Source organism: Ostrinia furnacalis, unplaced genomic scaffold (assembly GCF_004193835.3).
Source record: "Ostrinia furnacalis isolate ACB-3 unplaced genomic scaffold, ASM419383v2 OfSCF6657, whole genome shotgun sequence".
Lineage (NCBI taxonomy): Eukaryota > Metazoa > Arthropoda > Insecta > Lepidoptera > Crambidae > Ostrinia > Ostrinia furnacalis.
In genome coordinates this window covers 25,781-44,416 of record NW_021136896.1, presented here as the reverse complement: position 1 = coordinate 44,416, position 18,636 = coordinate 25,781, and the positions used below count along the sequence as shown (strand labels likewise).

The following is an 18,636-nucleotide window of genomic DNA, read 5'->3' as shown; positions in this document are numbered from 1 at the left end:
TATGGCTCGAACAGTAAGAAAACTATTTACGTATTTTAGTTAACGTCAGTGTTAGATAGTGTCTTATAAAGAAGACGTGGCGTGGAAGGAAAGCACGGAAAAGTTTATCTTCTATAGAAGACCGATCGTGGTGCTGAAAAGGTTAATAATATTGGGAAAAAACCAATAGTTTATTGTAGCCTTAAATTATTATCGTAATGTTGCCTATATTGAATAAATACCATCGCCAAGAATCGCTCTATCATTCGTTCAATATTGACGTAACTGACGTGACATAAAATGACATTGACATTTATTAATTTGTAGAGTTTGAGCTTGTGGATTCAGGATTGCGATTTCCTATTTTCAGTGATTTTACAATATAAACAAAGCAGTTTCTCCTAAAAATAATATTGAAGATGACCTTAAATCTTGCCCGTAAAGACGGCGGTCCTGGATACGTGGGTATACAATTTTGTCAAGAATGCAACAACATGCTTTACCCGCGAGAAGACAAAAACAACAAAGTTTTGTTATACGCGTGTAGAAACTGTGATTATAAGCAACTCGCAGATTCTAATTGCGTCTATGTCAACAAAATTATGCACGAAGTAGATGAGTTAACGCATATTAACCCAGACGTAGTCAGTGACCCCACATTGCCTCGAACGAAGGATCACATGTGCCCGAAGTGCAATCACAGAGAAGCTGTATTCTTCCAAGGACAAACGCGCCGAGCTGAAGAGGAGATGAGACTTTATTACGTCTGCACCAGCTGCAAGCACAGGTGGACTGAATGAACTGTACTGTATTACTATAAAATTAAGAAAATTAAATCAGGTAAACTTCATTTTTGGTTTTTGATTTACCCATCCTTTATTATATCATTCATGAGAAATTTAGATTGAAAAAAAACTCTTGATAATTTGGTATTAATTAATTTATTAACTAAAAATATTGCCAAGCATATCTGATCTAATAATAATAACAGTTAACAATTCACAGCCATCAAGTAAATAGTAATGGATTAAATTGCTGCTCTGATTACAATGGAACAACTGTGGTTACCACTATAATTTAATTGGTTATAGTATCTATTTAGGCTACTTATTTATTTGGCACTGTATCTACATCAATGTGGTTCTCTACAACTAAATACAACAATAACATTGCACTTATCACCCTTTTTTGTCTTATTAGGTAACAAATTAATATAGTGAATCAGAAAGTTTTATAAGCTGTAACAAGATATAGCACTAGCTGGATAGGTAAGTTCTTCAATTTGATTGTATGTTTCTATGAACAAAGATAAATGATTTGTGTATCTCGGAAAGTTTTCTACTCCTGACTTATGCTAGATGTGCTACTGTATGGGATATCCTGATAATGTACTAATGAAGGCAAAAATGTCATGGTTGTGCCAGGGAGGCATTGCTGCTTTGCTCAATGCAAAACTGATGAAAAGGTGACACACTGTACTGTACTACTGCTAATATAATTTAAATTCAATAGATAAGATCCATCATGATCTGTTCTAAATTAAAATAAGTTTGTCATATAAAGAGTAAGACTGAAACATTCAGTATTTTTAAGTGCAGATTAAAATCTCATTTAATTTTCCTTATAAGCATTAACTATTCACCTAAATTAGGAAATAATTCTCTCATATAACACCCAATTTGCTCATAATGCATTCTTAAACATTTCCGTTCACAAGATTTTTGGTTTCCGTTTTACAAAAATACATTCAGAATGAATCATACATAGTGATATTATAACAAGAAAACTTAACAATTGTACAATATAAGTAATCATCAACCTTTTGGGAAGACGAGTTTTTATTCATAATTAGGAGAAGCAAAAATATTTTTAGGCCTAAAGTGCTTAGTACGAATATTTTGCAAAGTTTACAAAGTGGGCTATTCTATTAGAGAAGTATCTAAAAGTTCGTATTTTAACAGTGAAGATATCTGGAATTTCTAGATATTATGTTTAAAAGAGTGTATAGAATTCTATAGAGGGCAGCCAGATAAAGATTAGAGAGACTAAAGATGTTTTGAGACAACATCATTATTATTTTTAATAATTATTGCATTGGAAATACATTATTACTACGAGATTGGTGTTTTGGCGCACAACGCCTACAGTAAAATTAATAGCAATTGTGACGTCAAGTGACTTCATAGTGAATTTTTAAGTAGAAGAAGTTACAAATGACTGTAAACTTGATTGTTTTGACTTTCGATCTTTGTACCTATTGTATAAAACTATTTTGTAGCACATCATTTTGAGGAATTTCAGCGGTACAATAGTTCTGTAAGTTGGATTCCCACATGAGGAAATATAGAAGAAAATGTAAACCAATGCAAAAATCCACTGGATGGTGCAAGCTTTGGTTTAGCTTTCATATTACATTTACAAAACCGACATTCCATGTAATATGCACCCTTTTTCGAAATTGAAGGATTTTAACAAAACCTTTTTGGGTAGCCCTGAATATAATTTCCTAAGGATTATAGCATTGTAATTAATAACAAACATCCTCAAAAGCATCTTACTAGGTAGACTAAAACTATGGCAGGCATAAAATCTATTATACTTAATCTCTCTCTAAAACGTGTCTGTGCGTATGACTATTGCTTTATAATTCTAAATATCGTTATAAAATCCAAGCTCAGGCAGAAACAACCAAGATTTTTAATTACCTAATTGACTAAGCACAAAGCTAAAATGGACGATGTGTCACGTGTTGTGGTATAGAAATGGTACAGTATCAGTACCTCTAGCACGAAAAACTTTCGACTTCGAATCGTATGCGTATTCGAATCGCCATCAAAAGCTTTTCTTTCGAAGGCGGAATGTTTTTCGTGCTAGAGGTATGTACAGTAGGCCGAAAATTCGAAGGCTCTAACCTGCTAACTCCAACAGCCACAAGGGCACAAGCTGTGCGGTAGCGGTAGAATCAATTGGGACGGTGTGATTAATTAATTGCAGAAGACGGACTTAGAAAAAGGCTTCGTTGATACAACAGGCCCCAGCTTGTGTTGTTAGCTCGTTAATCGAAGCTCATATTTGAGGCTTAATTACGTATTAATTTTTGTATCAAAATTTATTTTTGTGTTCATATAAAAATTAAGTCGTGTATACCTTACACCTTACTCCTCGTGTACATTACATCAACACAACACTAATTGATATGAATCATGGACGTGGATTCGTACGATGTAGAGCACTTCCGTGCTTCAATGGGCAATTCTAAGGCAATTTGTCTATATAAGCTGACAATTCAGTAGCTATCTACCGGTTTTCGATGTTTCGCTCTTTCTAATTCTACATTTTCATAATAAAATCATAACGTTATCCAAATCTGACACGTCGCGTCGTTATTCGTTGCATTTGCGTTTATCGGTTGAACGTGGCGTCGATCTGTAGTCTCCTGCCACGTATGGAGAACCTTCGTCAGTGCTCCGGCGGTGGTGGCAGGTCTGGGAAGTTCTCCGGCAGCGGTGGGAGCACGTTGGCCTCGAACTGACCAGAGGCGTTCCCTGGTGGTGAGTAGTTTGCCACCACAATCACTTTGCCCGCGCGAGACCGCGCTTTGCCTACGCCGAAGAAGCGCGTTGCCACCCATACCATTTGCGTGAAATGACCTGCAGGAATTAAAACAATAAATGTATCGGGTAACACACATTGTCCCCTTTTTAGGCCTAGCATCGTCTATACCACGATACCCTCGCAAGCTACCTCAAAACGTCATCATCATCATTTCAGCCACAGGACGTCCACTGCTGAGCATAGGCTTTCCCCAATGACTTCCACATCGCACATGGCATCGGTTGGTAGCGGCCTGCAGCCTTCCTGCTACCTTTATCAAGCAAGCATTATCAAGCAGTTAATAAACACTCCTACCTCCATTAACGTTGGCGTGTAGAACATCTGGCTCCTTGAAGTAGTTGTACTGGCGGACAGCTGCGTACCAGTAGGAAGACACTTCTTGCCCTGGAAATTAAAATAAACATTAAACATCTTTAACACCCACAGCAGGCGCGGATCCACCGTTGTGGGCACTGTGGGCATGCCCACAACCCTAATTTGCTTGTTTTAATTATGATCTATTGATAAGATCGATAGGCTGATGATAAAAACGGCTGACTGATGAGCCTTTAAAAAATCGAGCGTGATTTGGAACACAGCCGTTCCACTAAAACGCCGCCGCCACCGACCACTTGGTGCTACTAGCGCGCCTGCCCAAATCCAGTTTGATTTGATGATGTAAACATTGTAAATAATATCAAATTAAAAAAAAATTCAAAACACAGGTTAGGTAGTCCATGATTGTTCATGAGTGAGCTCGTACTCCAATCCAACTCTCACTTTGCTAATTTTTGGTGGCTGTGCCCACAACCTTTTTTGGGGGCTGGATCCGCGCCTGACCCACAGAGTAGTGTAATAACGCATCTCAAGTTCCAATCATCAGAGTAATTTAACAATAGGTAGGTAGTTATGTTAGTACCCACTATTTAACAAAAAAACTAGGTATACGACCATAGGAATTGAGGTGTGAACATGAAATCGAATAGTCTATTATTTCTAAGCATGATAGACGCAACTGCTGAAAAGTTTGACAACCATTGCGGTCACGTTACTTCATGCTTTTTCATCCTGAACTAGCAGAGGCCGCCCCGTCCGCCCTCAAAACCACGTACAAGAAAAAACCTAATTAAAGTACCTTTAAAAAAACTTGAATCTGACCTGTGATGTCAGGCTGCAGCGCGCTGACCGGGCGCTGGTAGAGGTTCTGGCCCACGTCGCGGTCGTTCCTGTAGTGGAACTTGTTTGTGTGCGCCAGGTGGTTCGCCCACGCTTGAGCGTAGTCGCACAGCTGGAAAAAATAAATAAAAAAAAAACAATTCATTTATTTCTATATTTATAGTTCATTGCCGAGTCTTCCTACCTACTATTGTCTTTTATTGCGACAGTAGAAATAGGTCGTAACTTGAAATTCCTGGCTACACTGGCTATAGGTATAGGTACAAGACTATTCCCACCTCTCGTTCCCACCGCTGCAATTCCTGTGTAGCCAGGATCTACAGCTTGACCGCCAATAAAAACCCAACCAGTGAAGGTCAAGTTTGTTCCGGGGGAAAGTTAAACTGTCATTGGACCCACAACGAAAGGACATCATTCTTTTTGGGCCTTTTCTAAAAGTGCCGGCCAACAAAAAATTATGGTATACTACCGCCCCGGGTGCCAAGCATCAGGGGGTGACACAAGTCGCGCAGATTAGTACTCACTGGCGCATCTGTTCAATCTTCGAATCGGTAGGAACCCCAAAATCCTGGGGGGCCCATGTGCCCGGGAAGACAAATCCAACGAACCCAAATTCGATAAGCTTCCGCTGTTTCGTTTAGGAGTTCCTAGGACCAGCCGCTGGCCACCTCTTGACTTCATCATCAGCACTCTGGACATCATCTAGCACTAAAGTGCACGAAAAGACAAATCCAACGAACCTAAACTAGATGCAATTCCGCCGTTTCGTTTAGAAGTTCCTATGGCCACCTCCAGTCTCCATCCAGCTCAATGATACCATAGTATTGCATTGTCATCGTACTTTCATAAGTATACCAAATTTCAGCTCAATTAGTTGAGGAGAACTGGTTTTAAATTCAGTTGCAAGATTTATCCCATACTAACTAACAAGCGAAGTGCTTGTAAAAATGGTTTTTTGCGACTAGTTTTCTTAGAGTATTATACCATTTTGGAATCTTGGATAGTTGCGTCAACTTTATAAAAAACTTGCCGCAGTAGTGTTCATACTTTTTTTTTACAAAACGACGAGTCAAAGTTGAGTGAAAGTAAAAATCGTTAAAAATTTTAAAGAAATATCATATTTTGATTAACTTTTGTGTAAAAATTGCAAGGATTCTGGGGATTTTAAGGATTGGGGTGGACAGCAGCACTACTTAGGTTGCCGATACAAATAAAAAAACAGAAGTATTTGAAAAATTGTGGCCGTGGTAATGTAAAATATCATAAGGGGTGTCAATTTCCGACGAATTTCATTATTTATTGTGTAACTTAAAAAATAATTGAGATAGATTTTTTTTCTTATTTTTCCTAAAGTACCCATGACTATGTCCGCCCTGTGGCGCCGGCTTATCGTTGAATTTTGGGACACGTTGTATAGGAGCGAGCAGACCATAAGTTAGACACCAATCTAAGTAAAAACAATAATGTTATGTAATTTTCCACTAAAAAATCGATAAATAGATGGATACCTACTATGTTGTCTAATTACGTTGCAGCATGTTACGTGATCTTTGTAAGTATCGAAAAAATAGACCGCGTTTTTGCTCTAAAGTTTTCGATGTGCGCGTTATGGATTCACTTATTTATTTGTGAGCGTTACCTCTGGAGTTTTCCGCCAGTTTTCAGAACCATGCTGCCCCATCGGCAGTCAGTTCTGCGTACTGGTGCCTTTGCAGTGCGTCCACCCACAAAGTGGACCGACGACCTGATAAAGGTAGCAGGAAGGCGCTGGTTGCAGGCCGCCCTGACCTGATGAGACCGGGCGATGTGGGAATCCTATGTGGAGCCCTATGTTCAGCAGTGGACGTCCTGTTGCTGAAATGAAAGGAAAATGATGATGATGTTACCTCTGGTGCCATGTACAGCTGCGGCGCGCCGTGCCGCTGCCGGTACACGTTGTGCCAGCAGAGGCACTCCGTGATGAAGTCGCTGTCCTGCCACGCCGTGCGCACCTCGCTCCACTGCACCACCATGCTGACCGGACGCGTTTGTAGCACTGTGCGTTACCTCTGGCGCCATGTACAGCTGCGGCGCGCCGTGCCGCTGCCGGTACACGTTGTGCCAGCAGAGGCACTCCGTGATGAAGTCGCTGTCCTGCCACGCCGTGCGCACCTCGCTCCACTGCACCACCATGCTGACCGGACGCGTTTGTAGCACCTGTGGGACAGGGGACACTTAATTTTTTGTTCTGTGCAGACCATTCATACAGCAGTCATCATCATTTCCGCCATAAGACGTCCACTGCTGAATATAGGCTTCCATGGTGATACAGCAGTACAGCAGAAAAGACCCCAATGGGTCGACGTGCTCTACGCCTAGGCGTGGCCATGCACAAGATAAGATTTATACAACTGAAATAATGTATTACAATCATGCGGTTACTATAGTAAAGAGTAAAGCCCAGAATACCCTGTAGAGTCTAGTAATGTTAGTACCTGCGGTACTGTAATCATAATATCAATAATATTGTCATGACCTTAAAGTAAAACCCTGAAAATTGCCTGTAGAGTCTTCGAAGTAAATCAGGCCATGAATTTTTGCTGAGGGTCCAGTAAAATCAGACGCAGCAATAAGTTGAGATTCTGGTACATTGATACAACTAAGCCTTAATAAAATTCATACAATTGATTTTCAGTTCCTACTTGCTCATGGATCAAACAGTTTAGTAACCATGGCGTCTCGAAGGAGTAATTACGATCGGCCAATCGACATAATGACAATAATACTAATTAATGACTCGTACTTTGCCATTAATTAATTACGAATGTTGCGCTGTAGTATTTATGTATACTTATAATTTTCAAAATCGATTGGCAATAGCTGTGTCTAAGCCTGGATAACAAAGACTTTTGGATCGATTACAAATTATCACCTGAGGCACTGTTTTTAGTGAAATTACGTAACATTTTCTTTGTTATTCAAAAAGAGTTTTGAAAAGGTTGCAAGGGTCATAAGTTCACGCGCAAAGTTCATTTTAAGATAACGTCACATGATGATACCAAAACTAATTTCTAAACACAAACAACTACAGTGACATAATAACTTTTCCAGATAACGATTATTATGTTTACTGAACAGTAACAACAGCAATCATTTACTACAACGACGACATTGTAAGTTGTTCTAGACTGTTCCCAAGGCTGTGCATTTATGTTAGCAGCTGAAAGCACCTGAAACTTAAGCACCAGAGCGTTACCACCCGGCGCGCCCACTTGGCCATAGTATGCGACTACAAAGTTTCAAAGAGTTACCTAACATACGAGTACGGACACGACCTAGGTGCACCTGTTATACATAACTCTTTGCATTACATGAAGCTTAGAAGAAATGCAGTGGGTTTTTGACGAGTATCTAGTACCTATAATGACTTGGTAAAGTTGTTATAAAATGTTTTGATAGGTTACATTAAAAGTAACTAGGTACATATGATGAGTGATAGTAACATAGACACTAGGATCTGATGTTAAGATCACAATACTTGCAAAATCTAGGTACCAATCATCATCGATCGATCGTGTAATGCTGTAATACCTAAAAGTCACTCTTTACCTATTCTAGATACTTACACAGTATTTTATATAGTTCCCAGGCTTGGCTTACCCGTGCAAAACTGGAGGCGAGCCAAATAACTTAACCAGCCTATAAAGTGCGCTACAGCAGCCAAAGTCATATAAAATATTTATGGATTTTGTTGGTTACAAGAAAGTAAATGTACTTTCTTGTTTTGTATTATACCGTTGTGTGGCTTTAAGCTTACTATGTAGGTACTATACCTACCTACATACGTCTATCGCGTATTTGCACATACAACAAAGGTGATTTTTATTGAAATTGATATTAAAGTTGAAGCTAAAGTTCTGGCGCTACCTATCTAAAGGACCACCTATCGCCCATTATAACTCCGCGTCTTAGACTTAGAAAGCAGTCTGATCACGTAGGGGTCTGCGACTTGCAGAGATTGTAGATTGTATTCTACGAACCTTAGATAAAATGGGGTTTAAGTTTTATCTAAACTTGAATCAAACGTCCCTGATTGATCTTCGTACTCGCGTGCATGAATTGCTAGCAGCAGTCGGTAAAGTGCTTGTAAAAAGCCAATTTACTGAACAACAACAACTAATTTGCATCTAACGGCGTAGGTAGATCATAAATAGTGAATTGCATGTTTCAAGGGTTTAAATTATTCGTTCAGCTAACTAAATTAAAAACTATTTGTGGATCAATCAAGGTATTTTCAAAAAGTTACACGCCCCATGCATATTGACCCAACTCTACATTTAGTTTCAGCCAAATGACGTCCACTGCTGGACAAAGACCTCCCCCAAGATTTCCATATCGACGGGATCATCCCTACATTACTCAAAATTATTTTAACTTCGAGGTACATACTCGTAATCGAGTTTATTATAAAGCAGTAGGTATGTGTGAATCCAATTACTGTTAATTTTCCCTCCAGATTTCTTGGATCCATTCCGGGCCTAATTTAAAAAGTTCTCCGAATGAACGTCGTTTTGCAGAGGGCAAGTTGTTAAGTCACGGAACTCTCAACCGAGAGGCGAGTCCTCATTAGTGTGCACTCCACGTTCTCACACCCTCACGAACTGCGAACTTCCAAAATTAAAAACTTATTTATAGAACGTTTTTGACTAAAATAACTAATACGAAACTTTTTTAATAGAAGTGGATAGAACTGCTACTGGAATGGCCAAACCACGTGTAAAGACAGCTCTTTGATGCTATTTTTCAAATCACTAATGCAGTCCAGTTTAAATTCTTTGTTTTGCTTTAAAGTTTTCCAGTTTGTATTGTTACGGAAAATATAGCTGTCTCAGCATAGCTTTTCAAATTGCAGTCACTAAAACATTTAATACTTGAAGTTCGTTTAAAATCCACCTTAGCCGTCTTCCAAAACCGTTGGTATTTCACTATAGCTATTTCTATTCAGGAAGTACCTACAAAAGCACCTTTTCACACAAAAGAAAGCCGAAAGGCTTTTACGCTATAAGTGGGCCTAATGTTTCCGATGGATTAGTGTACACCATTCAGGGGTATATTTTGGCTCCATTGAATGTTACGAAACATTTCCACTTCCTTAGCTGACGAAATTATATTTCCTATTTTGGCAAAGTGGTTGCCACAAACAAAAACTTTTATTACATAAAACCATTTTGCCAAAGATTAAGTATTTATTGCTGTGAAGCATCTTTGGAAACATGTGTGTCATCTAGGAGATGACACTATGATGACGCTATGATATGCCTCTCCTGCTTTTACGTATGCAACTTAATTCCCATATAATAGTAGTATCTAGCTAGGCACCCTGTAGTAATGAGAAAGAACCAACAGATTCTTTCTTAAAATATAATGTTGTAGTCGTTAATAGAAAACATACAACAGAGGCCTCGATGTCGCATGAAGTAAGTAAGAAAGTAGGTAACTAAGTATAAAAATCTATTTCCAGACTCCAATCTCGAATCTCGATTCCCGATATATCCGCGCAAAGAGGATGTTGTGAAGTGGTTAGCGAAGTAGCTGTTCTAAAGCCTAACCACTTCGATTTGACCTTTAAAAAGTTTTCTAGAAGCTTTTTCCCCTTCGACAGAGTGGCCGTATAGTGATTTAGAAGTAGACCACTTTATTAAATTGTATTGGAAATAGCTGCTGAGTGTTATTAAATTCCTTATGAAAAAAGTGCGATGAAACGACAAATCATGCTCAATCTACTCATTATCTGCAATTTTTCTTATTTTGTGAGTACAGGCACTAATATGTCTCAATAAAGTAGAGATACAAACATATTATCCACCCACAAACAACAACAAAAGAATACTTGGACCGTTAATGTTCACAAAAACAAAAATAAAGCCCATTCAACGCCTACCGAACGACCTTGCGAAATCTTTTGTTTTCCCGAAGGTTGTTATGACAAACAAGCTCAAAGGGACGAGCACTGAGCAGTCGAATAACAAACTAAAGGTCGCTGTCAGAGGTCGAACATCCATCACGTACGAGCTGCGAAAACTCCGCCGACAATCATTTATCGAGGTGTTTCACGCTCTAGAGAACTCTGAACGGAGGATCTTATGTTTGACTTGGCCCGCTTTGTTGGGAAACTAATGAAAAATTAATAATGATGGAAGATTTTCTTGATGAATTTTATTTTTAATCAATTTTTCACTCGACCGCGCTTATCGCGTCAGCTTTTCTAATTTCTAAGAAGAATATATTATACCTAGTTGCACGTAATAACTTATACATTGACCATTGTACATTCATGAAATACGGTGTGTATGGGAGTATTTTGCACGATACGCCAAAGAAAGCTACAACGTAGCATCTGCTATGCTTTTGGGTGAAGTTTTCCAAAGGATGGGTATCTTATAGCAAGAAAACTATTTATAGACATAACATTACGGAAATACTCGTAACAGACAGTGGCGTAATATGTACCGTACAAAATCAATACAAGCTCCCGTTATGTAAAACTTTCCCAATATTCCATACTACGAATGCAAGTGACGTAATTTCGCATGCAACGGGCGCTACGGTCATTGCTACAGCGTAGTGCTACGGCAGCGCTACGGTCATGCTACGACGCTGCACTGCTGTAGCTACGCGCTACGCTTTATTTGTTCGTAGCATTTCGTAGTAAGCTGCAGTTACTACGAACGGTTCGAAACTTCTGTCCGTAGTTTTTGAAATAAAATAATTTCAATTGAGTTCCTGAAATAAGTAGAGGCCAACCCATTATTTTTAATTCAAGTCTGTCCTCGTAATCGTTAATATTCCAAATGCGTGCGGTCGGACCCTACTCAGACTCGGAAGACAACAGGCTTATAATACATCATTGTTAAACCTGGAGAGCCGCGGATCCTGCCGCAGGTCACCAGGTCAAGGCCAACCCGAATTTTCCTTATGAGCTCATCAATTAATTGTAAAGTACTTAATTTATTCAATACTAGCTTTCCGCCCGCGGCTTCGCCCGCGTGGAATTTTGTCTGTCACAGAAAAACTATCGCGCGCGTCCCTGTTTCAAAAACCGGGATAAAAACTATCCTATGTTCTTTCCCGGGACTCAAACTATCTCTATGCCAAATTTCATCAAAATCGGTTGCGAGGTTTAAGCGGGAAAGCGTAACAGACAGACAGACAGACAGAGTTACTTTCGCATTTATAATATTAGTTGGGATGTATATTATTTCACTCGTGCAAAATTCCATCAAGTTTTTAGCAATGAGGTGTGATTTCGCAACATAAATGTATAGTCTGATAATATGCTGTCGCGATATTCGTTGTGATTTGTTGAATTAAAAATTTGGCCAGTTTCCCACAAGGTAACTAACTACCCACGTACAGTTATTTAATTTTTAGCGTTATGAGTTGCATCTCAAACTAATAGGAAAATTATAAATAACTAGCTGACCCGGCGAACTTCGTACCGCCTTAGCGTAGAGATTTTCTTTATATTTTTTCCGTAAAAACCTTGTACAGCAGAGTATTAGAAAACTACAAAAAAACTCAGCCAAATCGGTCAAGCCGTTTTCATGTTATGTCGTGACAACGGAAAACGGGTTTAATTTTTATATATATATGTAGATTGAAAAAGTCGCCTGGCAAGCGAAAGGTCGTGGGTTCAACTCCCGCCTTAGGCAGTTCGATTTATAATTTTCAAATTGGTACCCACGTGTCGAGAGAGTCAGTACAATCCACTATTTTTATCCCTGACTGCACTTGCATTCTAATAACATCATCAGTTATCTCAAATGACCTATAGTCTGAATGGCGTAAATTGCGTCTTTTCTGCTTGGTGGGTCAAGGACGACCCGGCCTAATCTGCAGATAATCCGTCTCGGATGAAAACCAATACCCATGGCACGTTTGCAGCAAATAATATTCCTATTAGTCGAAAGCACTTCCGTTGCAAAATAACTCTTATTCCAACCGTATAAGATACTCGTATCAGTGCCATAGAGTATAACTTGATACGCAGTCGTATGTAGTTTGTCATATGTTCGGTTTGGTTGGTGGTAGGGTTTGTTCTAAGTCCGCCTGGCTAGCTACCACCATCTTACCTAAGTCTGTCTCCATTACAACAATGTTAACAGCATTGTTGTGTTCCGCCAGTTAGAGGTAAGATAGCCAGTTCCACCGTGGTTGAGGATTCCGAGTGAAGCTCGCTTCCACCTCACTTACCATCAGATGAGATACAGGCCAAGAGTTTTCTCGTTGTGGATAAAAAAACAATACCAACCGTCCAATCCGAAAGGAGGGGTGATTGTGATGCTAATAATAAAATTAATGTTATACTTATTTGAGCACCGGATCTTTTTGCGATTTTGAAACAGATTTCAGAAAGCTTTTTTACATACTGTAGATCCTATGCTGAACATAAGGTAATAAAATGCCAAAGGTCGTCCAAGCTATAACGCATGACAATAGTGCCACCCTCTAAACAATCCTTTTGTATGAATTTAGTCTATAAGACAATCAAGTATTTAATATAAATTCAACGGAGGCATTTCAATTTTAAATGCCTGAAGAGCCTCATGCATATTTAAATGGCATTGATGAAACGGTATTGTTATAAGTCTCAGACTTTGCAGGCGGTAGAGGTCGCTTCCGGTGGGTCAAGGGCGAGCCGGCCTATTTCTTGAGAGATCATTGTTGCATCTGTCATAATCATAAGAATGGCCTTTTCCATTTGCCGCGTGGCAAGTCGCCCTTTTAGTCATGATTGATCGTTATATGTTTTTAATAACAGCTAGCTAAAAAGTATTAGGCTAAACCTCCAGTCATTGGACACAACACCCCTTGAACGACGTTTAAATTAATATTACTTCAAATGCTAATTTATCTCCCATCAGTCGAAATCTCTTAGTTCTTAAAATAGATATGCTATTTTTAAATCAGTAAACATCTGTCCAATAACTCGACTACATGACCCTAACTAAAGTGTCCAGATAGGTAATTTAAACCTAGTAATTAGTTGAAAATATACCCCCTTAGTAAAAAGTTACACTATGTACCAATTAGTTGTTGAACACTGCGTGCGCAAAGTGACGTTTAGTATGGAAATGTCACTTTAAAACAGTATTCGACTAGGGTGTAACTTTTTATTAATAAGGGAAGGGAATAGACTACTTATTAACATAGTTTAGTTCCTAAGAATCTAGTCAATACAAATAACAATAGAACAGAAACTAAGTAAGTGACTAAGCTGATTTCCCTTACCCTTTGTAAAAGTTTTGGTCTGTTGTCTAGTTGCTCTTCGTTGTCGTCTTTGTTCGCCTGCTCGTTGTTGTTCTTGTTGGATGACTTTCTGAAACACAAACCCAATGTGAGTTTCTTGGGTAAACATTGTAACATCTGCTAGATGTTCCAGACGTAGGTATATTGTCTTCTAACTTTACATAATAGAACAGAGTAGGTACTATATTATTCAAGATAGAACCACTCTATTGTACCGCTAGAGCATTCACGACATTTTTATGCGTGTTTCTTACCACCTGAAAGTTTTTACCAAATTCGACCGATAAGAAAACCCATTTGCAGCCCGGTAAGTAAACATTCGCCTTTATGGTTACAAAAAGTCACTAAACGATTTCTGATGCAAATTTTATAGCACCAAACACCTACCTACCTATTATTTATATGAATCTGCCTAAGAACATTGTAAGGTAGGTTACACAGTAATTTGCATACAGTTGAAATTGCTAATTTAAGTCGGCGTTCGCGTGCTCCGAGCGATAAACCAAGACAACGGTTCAAGGCCTCAGCGAAAGGGGATCGCAGATACTGCCAACTGGAATACATATACTTAGCATGCAGCAAAAGTTGAAACTTTCACCCTTATCCCAATAAGCATAAGGCAAAAACATTTTTGTGGCGAACTGTGGGCTAGATATATGAGTGTAGAATGACTGTGATGGACTGGGCCTCGACACGGAAAGTAGATCGCTATCTCTGGAATGATATGCCAAAGCGTTTCGATGACAAGCGAAGGAAGATTGATTGAAATTGTGTCTCGTGATGCGAGGAAATAGGCCGGCCCCATTTCTGCCTTCATGGTCTGGTAACCGACCAATGATTGAATGTATAATAAATGATAATTTACAAGACTACATTTTGATATTGGTCTTGAATTTAGTAGTCAATCAATATCATGAAGCCTATTTTGTCAAACAGGATTAGAACACTGAGATGATGTGACGTGTCGAGTTTAAGAAGCTTCCTCGCGTATTCAAATACACCTGGCAAAATCACCACGGTATGCAAGGGAGAAAGTTGGGCCATCTATGGAGTAGATGATTACTTAAAGGCAGCAGTGACCTCTTACTGTCCTAGTACTGCAGGTTGGCGAGCGCGGCCAGCTCCTCGCGCTTCCTGGATGGAAGCGGCGCCCGCACAGCGCCCCGGGGAGTGTCCCGGGCTGTGTGGAGAAGATGTGACAGGACACTCACAGCGCCCCGGGGAGTGTCCCGGGCTGTGTGGAGCAGATGTGACAGGACACTCACAGCGACCCGGGGAGTGTCCCGGGCTGTGTGGAGCAGGTGTGACAGGACACTCACAGCGACCAGGGGAGTGTCCCGGGCTGTGTGGAGCAGATGTGACAGGACACTCACAGCGCCCCGGGGAGTGTCCCGGGCTGTGTGGAGCAGATGTGACAGGACACTCACAGCGACCCGGGGAGTGTCCCGGGCTGTGTGGAGCAGATGTGACAGGACACTCACCTGTCGGGCAGCAGCGCGGGAGCCACCTTCTTGCGCAGGTTAGCGAGCGCGGTCAGCTCCTCGCGCTTCCTGGACGGAGGCGGCGCCCCGCATAGCGTCACCAGGGGAGTGGGCGAGGGTTGTGTAGTTTTGGAGAGGAGCCTATAAACAAAAAATAAGCGGTTTACAATCGTCACTGAAAGCCTAAAAACCACATGTAACCCAAAGTGATGACATTAAGTTACACAACAATTATTATAATTATTTTTACACGTTTTTTTTATTCCACGTAGCTTTAGAAGCATTTTTACAGTTAAATTATCGAAGAATTTATTGGGTCTATTGTGGAAAACAATTTGTTTTGTGGAAAACACAAGTCCCACAGTATATCTTTTGTCATCACTCATATTTTACCTACCTAAATACTCTTTTTTGCTAAACGTAACTTTATCTACATACATTTAACACACAATTTTAGTTACAGTTCTCATCAAGTTCATTCATAAAAGTGAACAATTTTCATTCAAATCATTGCAAGTTATTTCAGTCCAAGGAATCAAGCATACAAAGGGCTTAATGTCGGGCCAATTGACTTTTGTCTTTGTAGTAAGAGGTACTTCGAATTCTATCGCTCAGATTGCACTTTTCTCTGTCACCCAATCAGAGCTGCACTCACCTCTTCGACGCCGGCGTCCTCTTCGAGAGCAGCGTGTACTCGTAGAGGTTGGACAGGTTGGAGGTGGACGGCAGGGCCGGCGGGTAGTACGCCTCATCCTCGCGGTTGTTGTTGACCAGCGCCGACTTCAGGGGCAGGAGCTCGACGGTGTCGGCGCGGCGCTCGCGTGCCCCGCTCATGGCATCGTGTGACGCCGCCGGCTGCAAGCAGCCCACTGAAAGATGCGACCTTGAAAGTGGTGCAGCGTAGTGAGGAGACGCGTCGAGAGATGAATTCGCGATCTTACGTTTTTTTCCAACGGGATGGAGATTTTAATGTTTTTTAAATTCATGCAACTACTTAAGCTGTAGGTACTGGCTCATGGTGGTGACGTAGATTGTATGTGACAGTCATTGTGATCGTTACTACAAGTACCTACTTATGTAGAAGCATTGCGTTATTTTAGTGTTCTTTATCGCTGTAGTTAGAGCACTTGTCGCTAAGTAATTCATGTTTTTATTTTAGAACCCAGTCCAAATAAATGTGTATAAATAGCCCTAAGGACTCCTGTCTCTTAATAAGTACCTACAGGAAGGAAGATAGGATTAGATACGGCATAACGGACTCTCAGACACGCAATTCTCTTTCTTTTCAAACAAAGACCTTACAGGTCAGATCGAGCGCCAAACTCTATCTCCGAAACTGAGACAAAAAAGGATAATAGAAATTCGATGTACTTTCGAGGTAGCCACAACCCTACAGTCAGGGGGCGGAGGCACAGGTTCCGGGGCAGCCCGGGCCACGCAGGCGCTGTAAACTGCGCGGTTTGACACTTGCATCCCTTACTTAGCCTGTCCTTACCTGTCTGTATGAAAAAGGTCCTACCTACTTATGTATCATAACTGCATGAAATATAACGCGTCTCTTACAGTTAAAGAGACTTTAACTTAGGCCGTGAGTGCTTAAATCCAATGAGTTATTAATCCAACTTTGGGTGGCGAGTCTAGGGGGCGCTGTTTGGTTTTACGTTACTGTTGGCAAAAAAGGTAAGCAAGTGTGATAGAAATAGAAATAAATAATATCGTGTTATACTTGCTCTTCGGTTAGTGTTAACAACGTTGAAGTCTCTTTCTGGGACTAAGAACTTAAGCAGCTTAGAGAGCTTTAAGCCTGCCTGCTTAGCCCGATCTGAAAAACAAAACCACGTGACGTCATAATATGTTCATGCGAGAACCAATGCCACTTAAGCCACTTTATAAGTTCAAACAACTTGTCCGCTCCCACTTACTTGTTGAGCAACGGAAGAAGTCACTGGTCTATGCAAAACCCCCACAGCGCCAACGCACGAAACACACACCCTAACTTGCATTTCGATATTAAAAAACACAAAACACCTAATAACACAAAACAACAACACAAAAACACTTAGAAAACACTCAAACACCTACACCGCCACAGAAAATTAACATATTGTGCCTCAAAAAAACACACTATCCTCCCAACCCAACCGACCATTTTCAGGGCCAGTCTGAAAATCAGCGCTGAGCTTGTAGCTCAGCATTATGCTGAGACTGGTACCTTTTGCTTACCTACAAAAGTGTAACATCATAAGATTCAAATTTTATTTATAACTTTTTCTTTTTTTCTTTATTTCTGTGTACCTACCCATTCACATGTAAGTAATTTATTTTATAGTGTAGCAATAAAAATTTTTCATTTTCATTTTCATTTTTTCATTTTTCATATTTTTATTAATTTTAATATTTTTATTCTCATTCACTTATAGGAATTTAAGTATTTTGGTTCATAATAAAATTAACTCCGCCAGTCAGAAACATTTTCACTGATTTTTGACTGATCGTTGCAATAAACAAACTAGGGAGGAAAATTCTTATTCAATCGTTTACTATACATTCGTTAAATCCCAAAGCATGGTGAAAGAAAAATCTAAAATCTTACCCATAAAGACACCTTGATCCGTTTTTTGTTTCCGAGCTTTTTATAGAGAAGTACTTATACCTTACCGAACTTGTAATATGAATGACCTTTTCTACAAACCACCCAGTGGCGTTTCAGTAAGCAAGAACTAAAAAAAACGTGGTCCTGAACTTGCGATAGTCGTGAAGCGGAATAATTTTAAAATGTCACATTATTTTCCCCGAAAACTACGGCAAAGAAAAGGCACGTCTGGATCAAAGGACTTGAAATATGGTACTGAAATATGTAATTCGCATAGGCCTGCGCGTATTCAGATAGATAGGTAGTAGGTAACTACCCACATGTCAGTAAATAAAGTCTGAAGGCTCTAAAGCTAAACTGCTACAACGATTTAGACATGGCATGGCATGAGCTTTGCACAAGGACGCAAGGTGTTTGGCAATTCTACGCATTAGGAGCGAGCTAGCTACCTAGGCTCAAAACCAAATGTTCCCTAACACAAGTATAATTCACAGCTCATCGAATTGAATTAATCATTCCCGAAAC

The 18,636-nt window shown here is 40.0% G+C and overlaps 2 protein-coding genes across 3 annotated transcripts; one reads left to right on the top strand and one right to left on the bottom strand.

Moving 5' to 3' along the window:
• Positions 1 to 112: 112 nt before the first annotated feature.
• On the top strand, positions 113 to 829 carry RpII15 (RNA polymerase II subunit RpII15). Its single transcript, XM_028318103.1, has one exon. The coding sequence runs from the start codon at positions 399 to 401 to the stop codon at positions 777 to 779; it is 381 nt and encodes a 126-aa protein (XP_028173904.1). The 5' UTR covers positions 113 to 398; the 3' UTR covers positions 780 to 829.
• Positions 830 to 1,076: 247 nt separating this feature from the next.
• On the bottom strand, positions 1,077 to 16,378 carry LOC114362613 (ectin). 2 transcript variants are annotated; one of them, XM_028318078.1, is made up of 7 exons: positions 16,174 to 16,378; positions 15,519 to 15,659; positions 14,020 to 14,107; positions 6,796 to 6,945; positions 4,732 to 4,861; positions 3,889 to 3,978; positions 1,077 to 3,629 (listed from the first exon to the last, which is right to left on the bottom strand). In XM_028318078.1, exons 1-7 carry the CDS (start codon positions 16,350 to 16,352, stop codon positions 3,439 to 3,441), a joined length of 969 nt encoding a protein of 322 aa, XP_028173879.1. In that variant the 5' UTR covers positions 16,353 to 16,378; the 3' UTR covers positions 1,077 to 3,438. The 2 variants fall into 2 exon arrangements, with proteins under 2 accessions (XP_028173879.1, XP_028173880.1); XM_028318079.1 differs by lacking the exon at positions 1,077 to 3,629 and having other exon boundaries at positions 3,897 to 3,978; positions 6,636 to 6,945.
• Between the last annotated feature and the right edge of the window lie 2,258 nt (positions 16,379 to 18,636).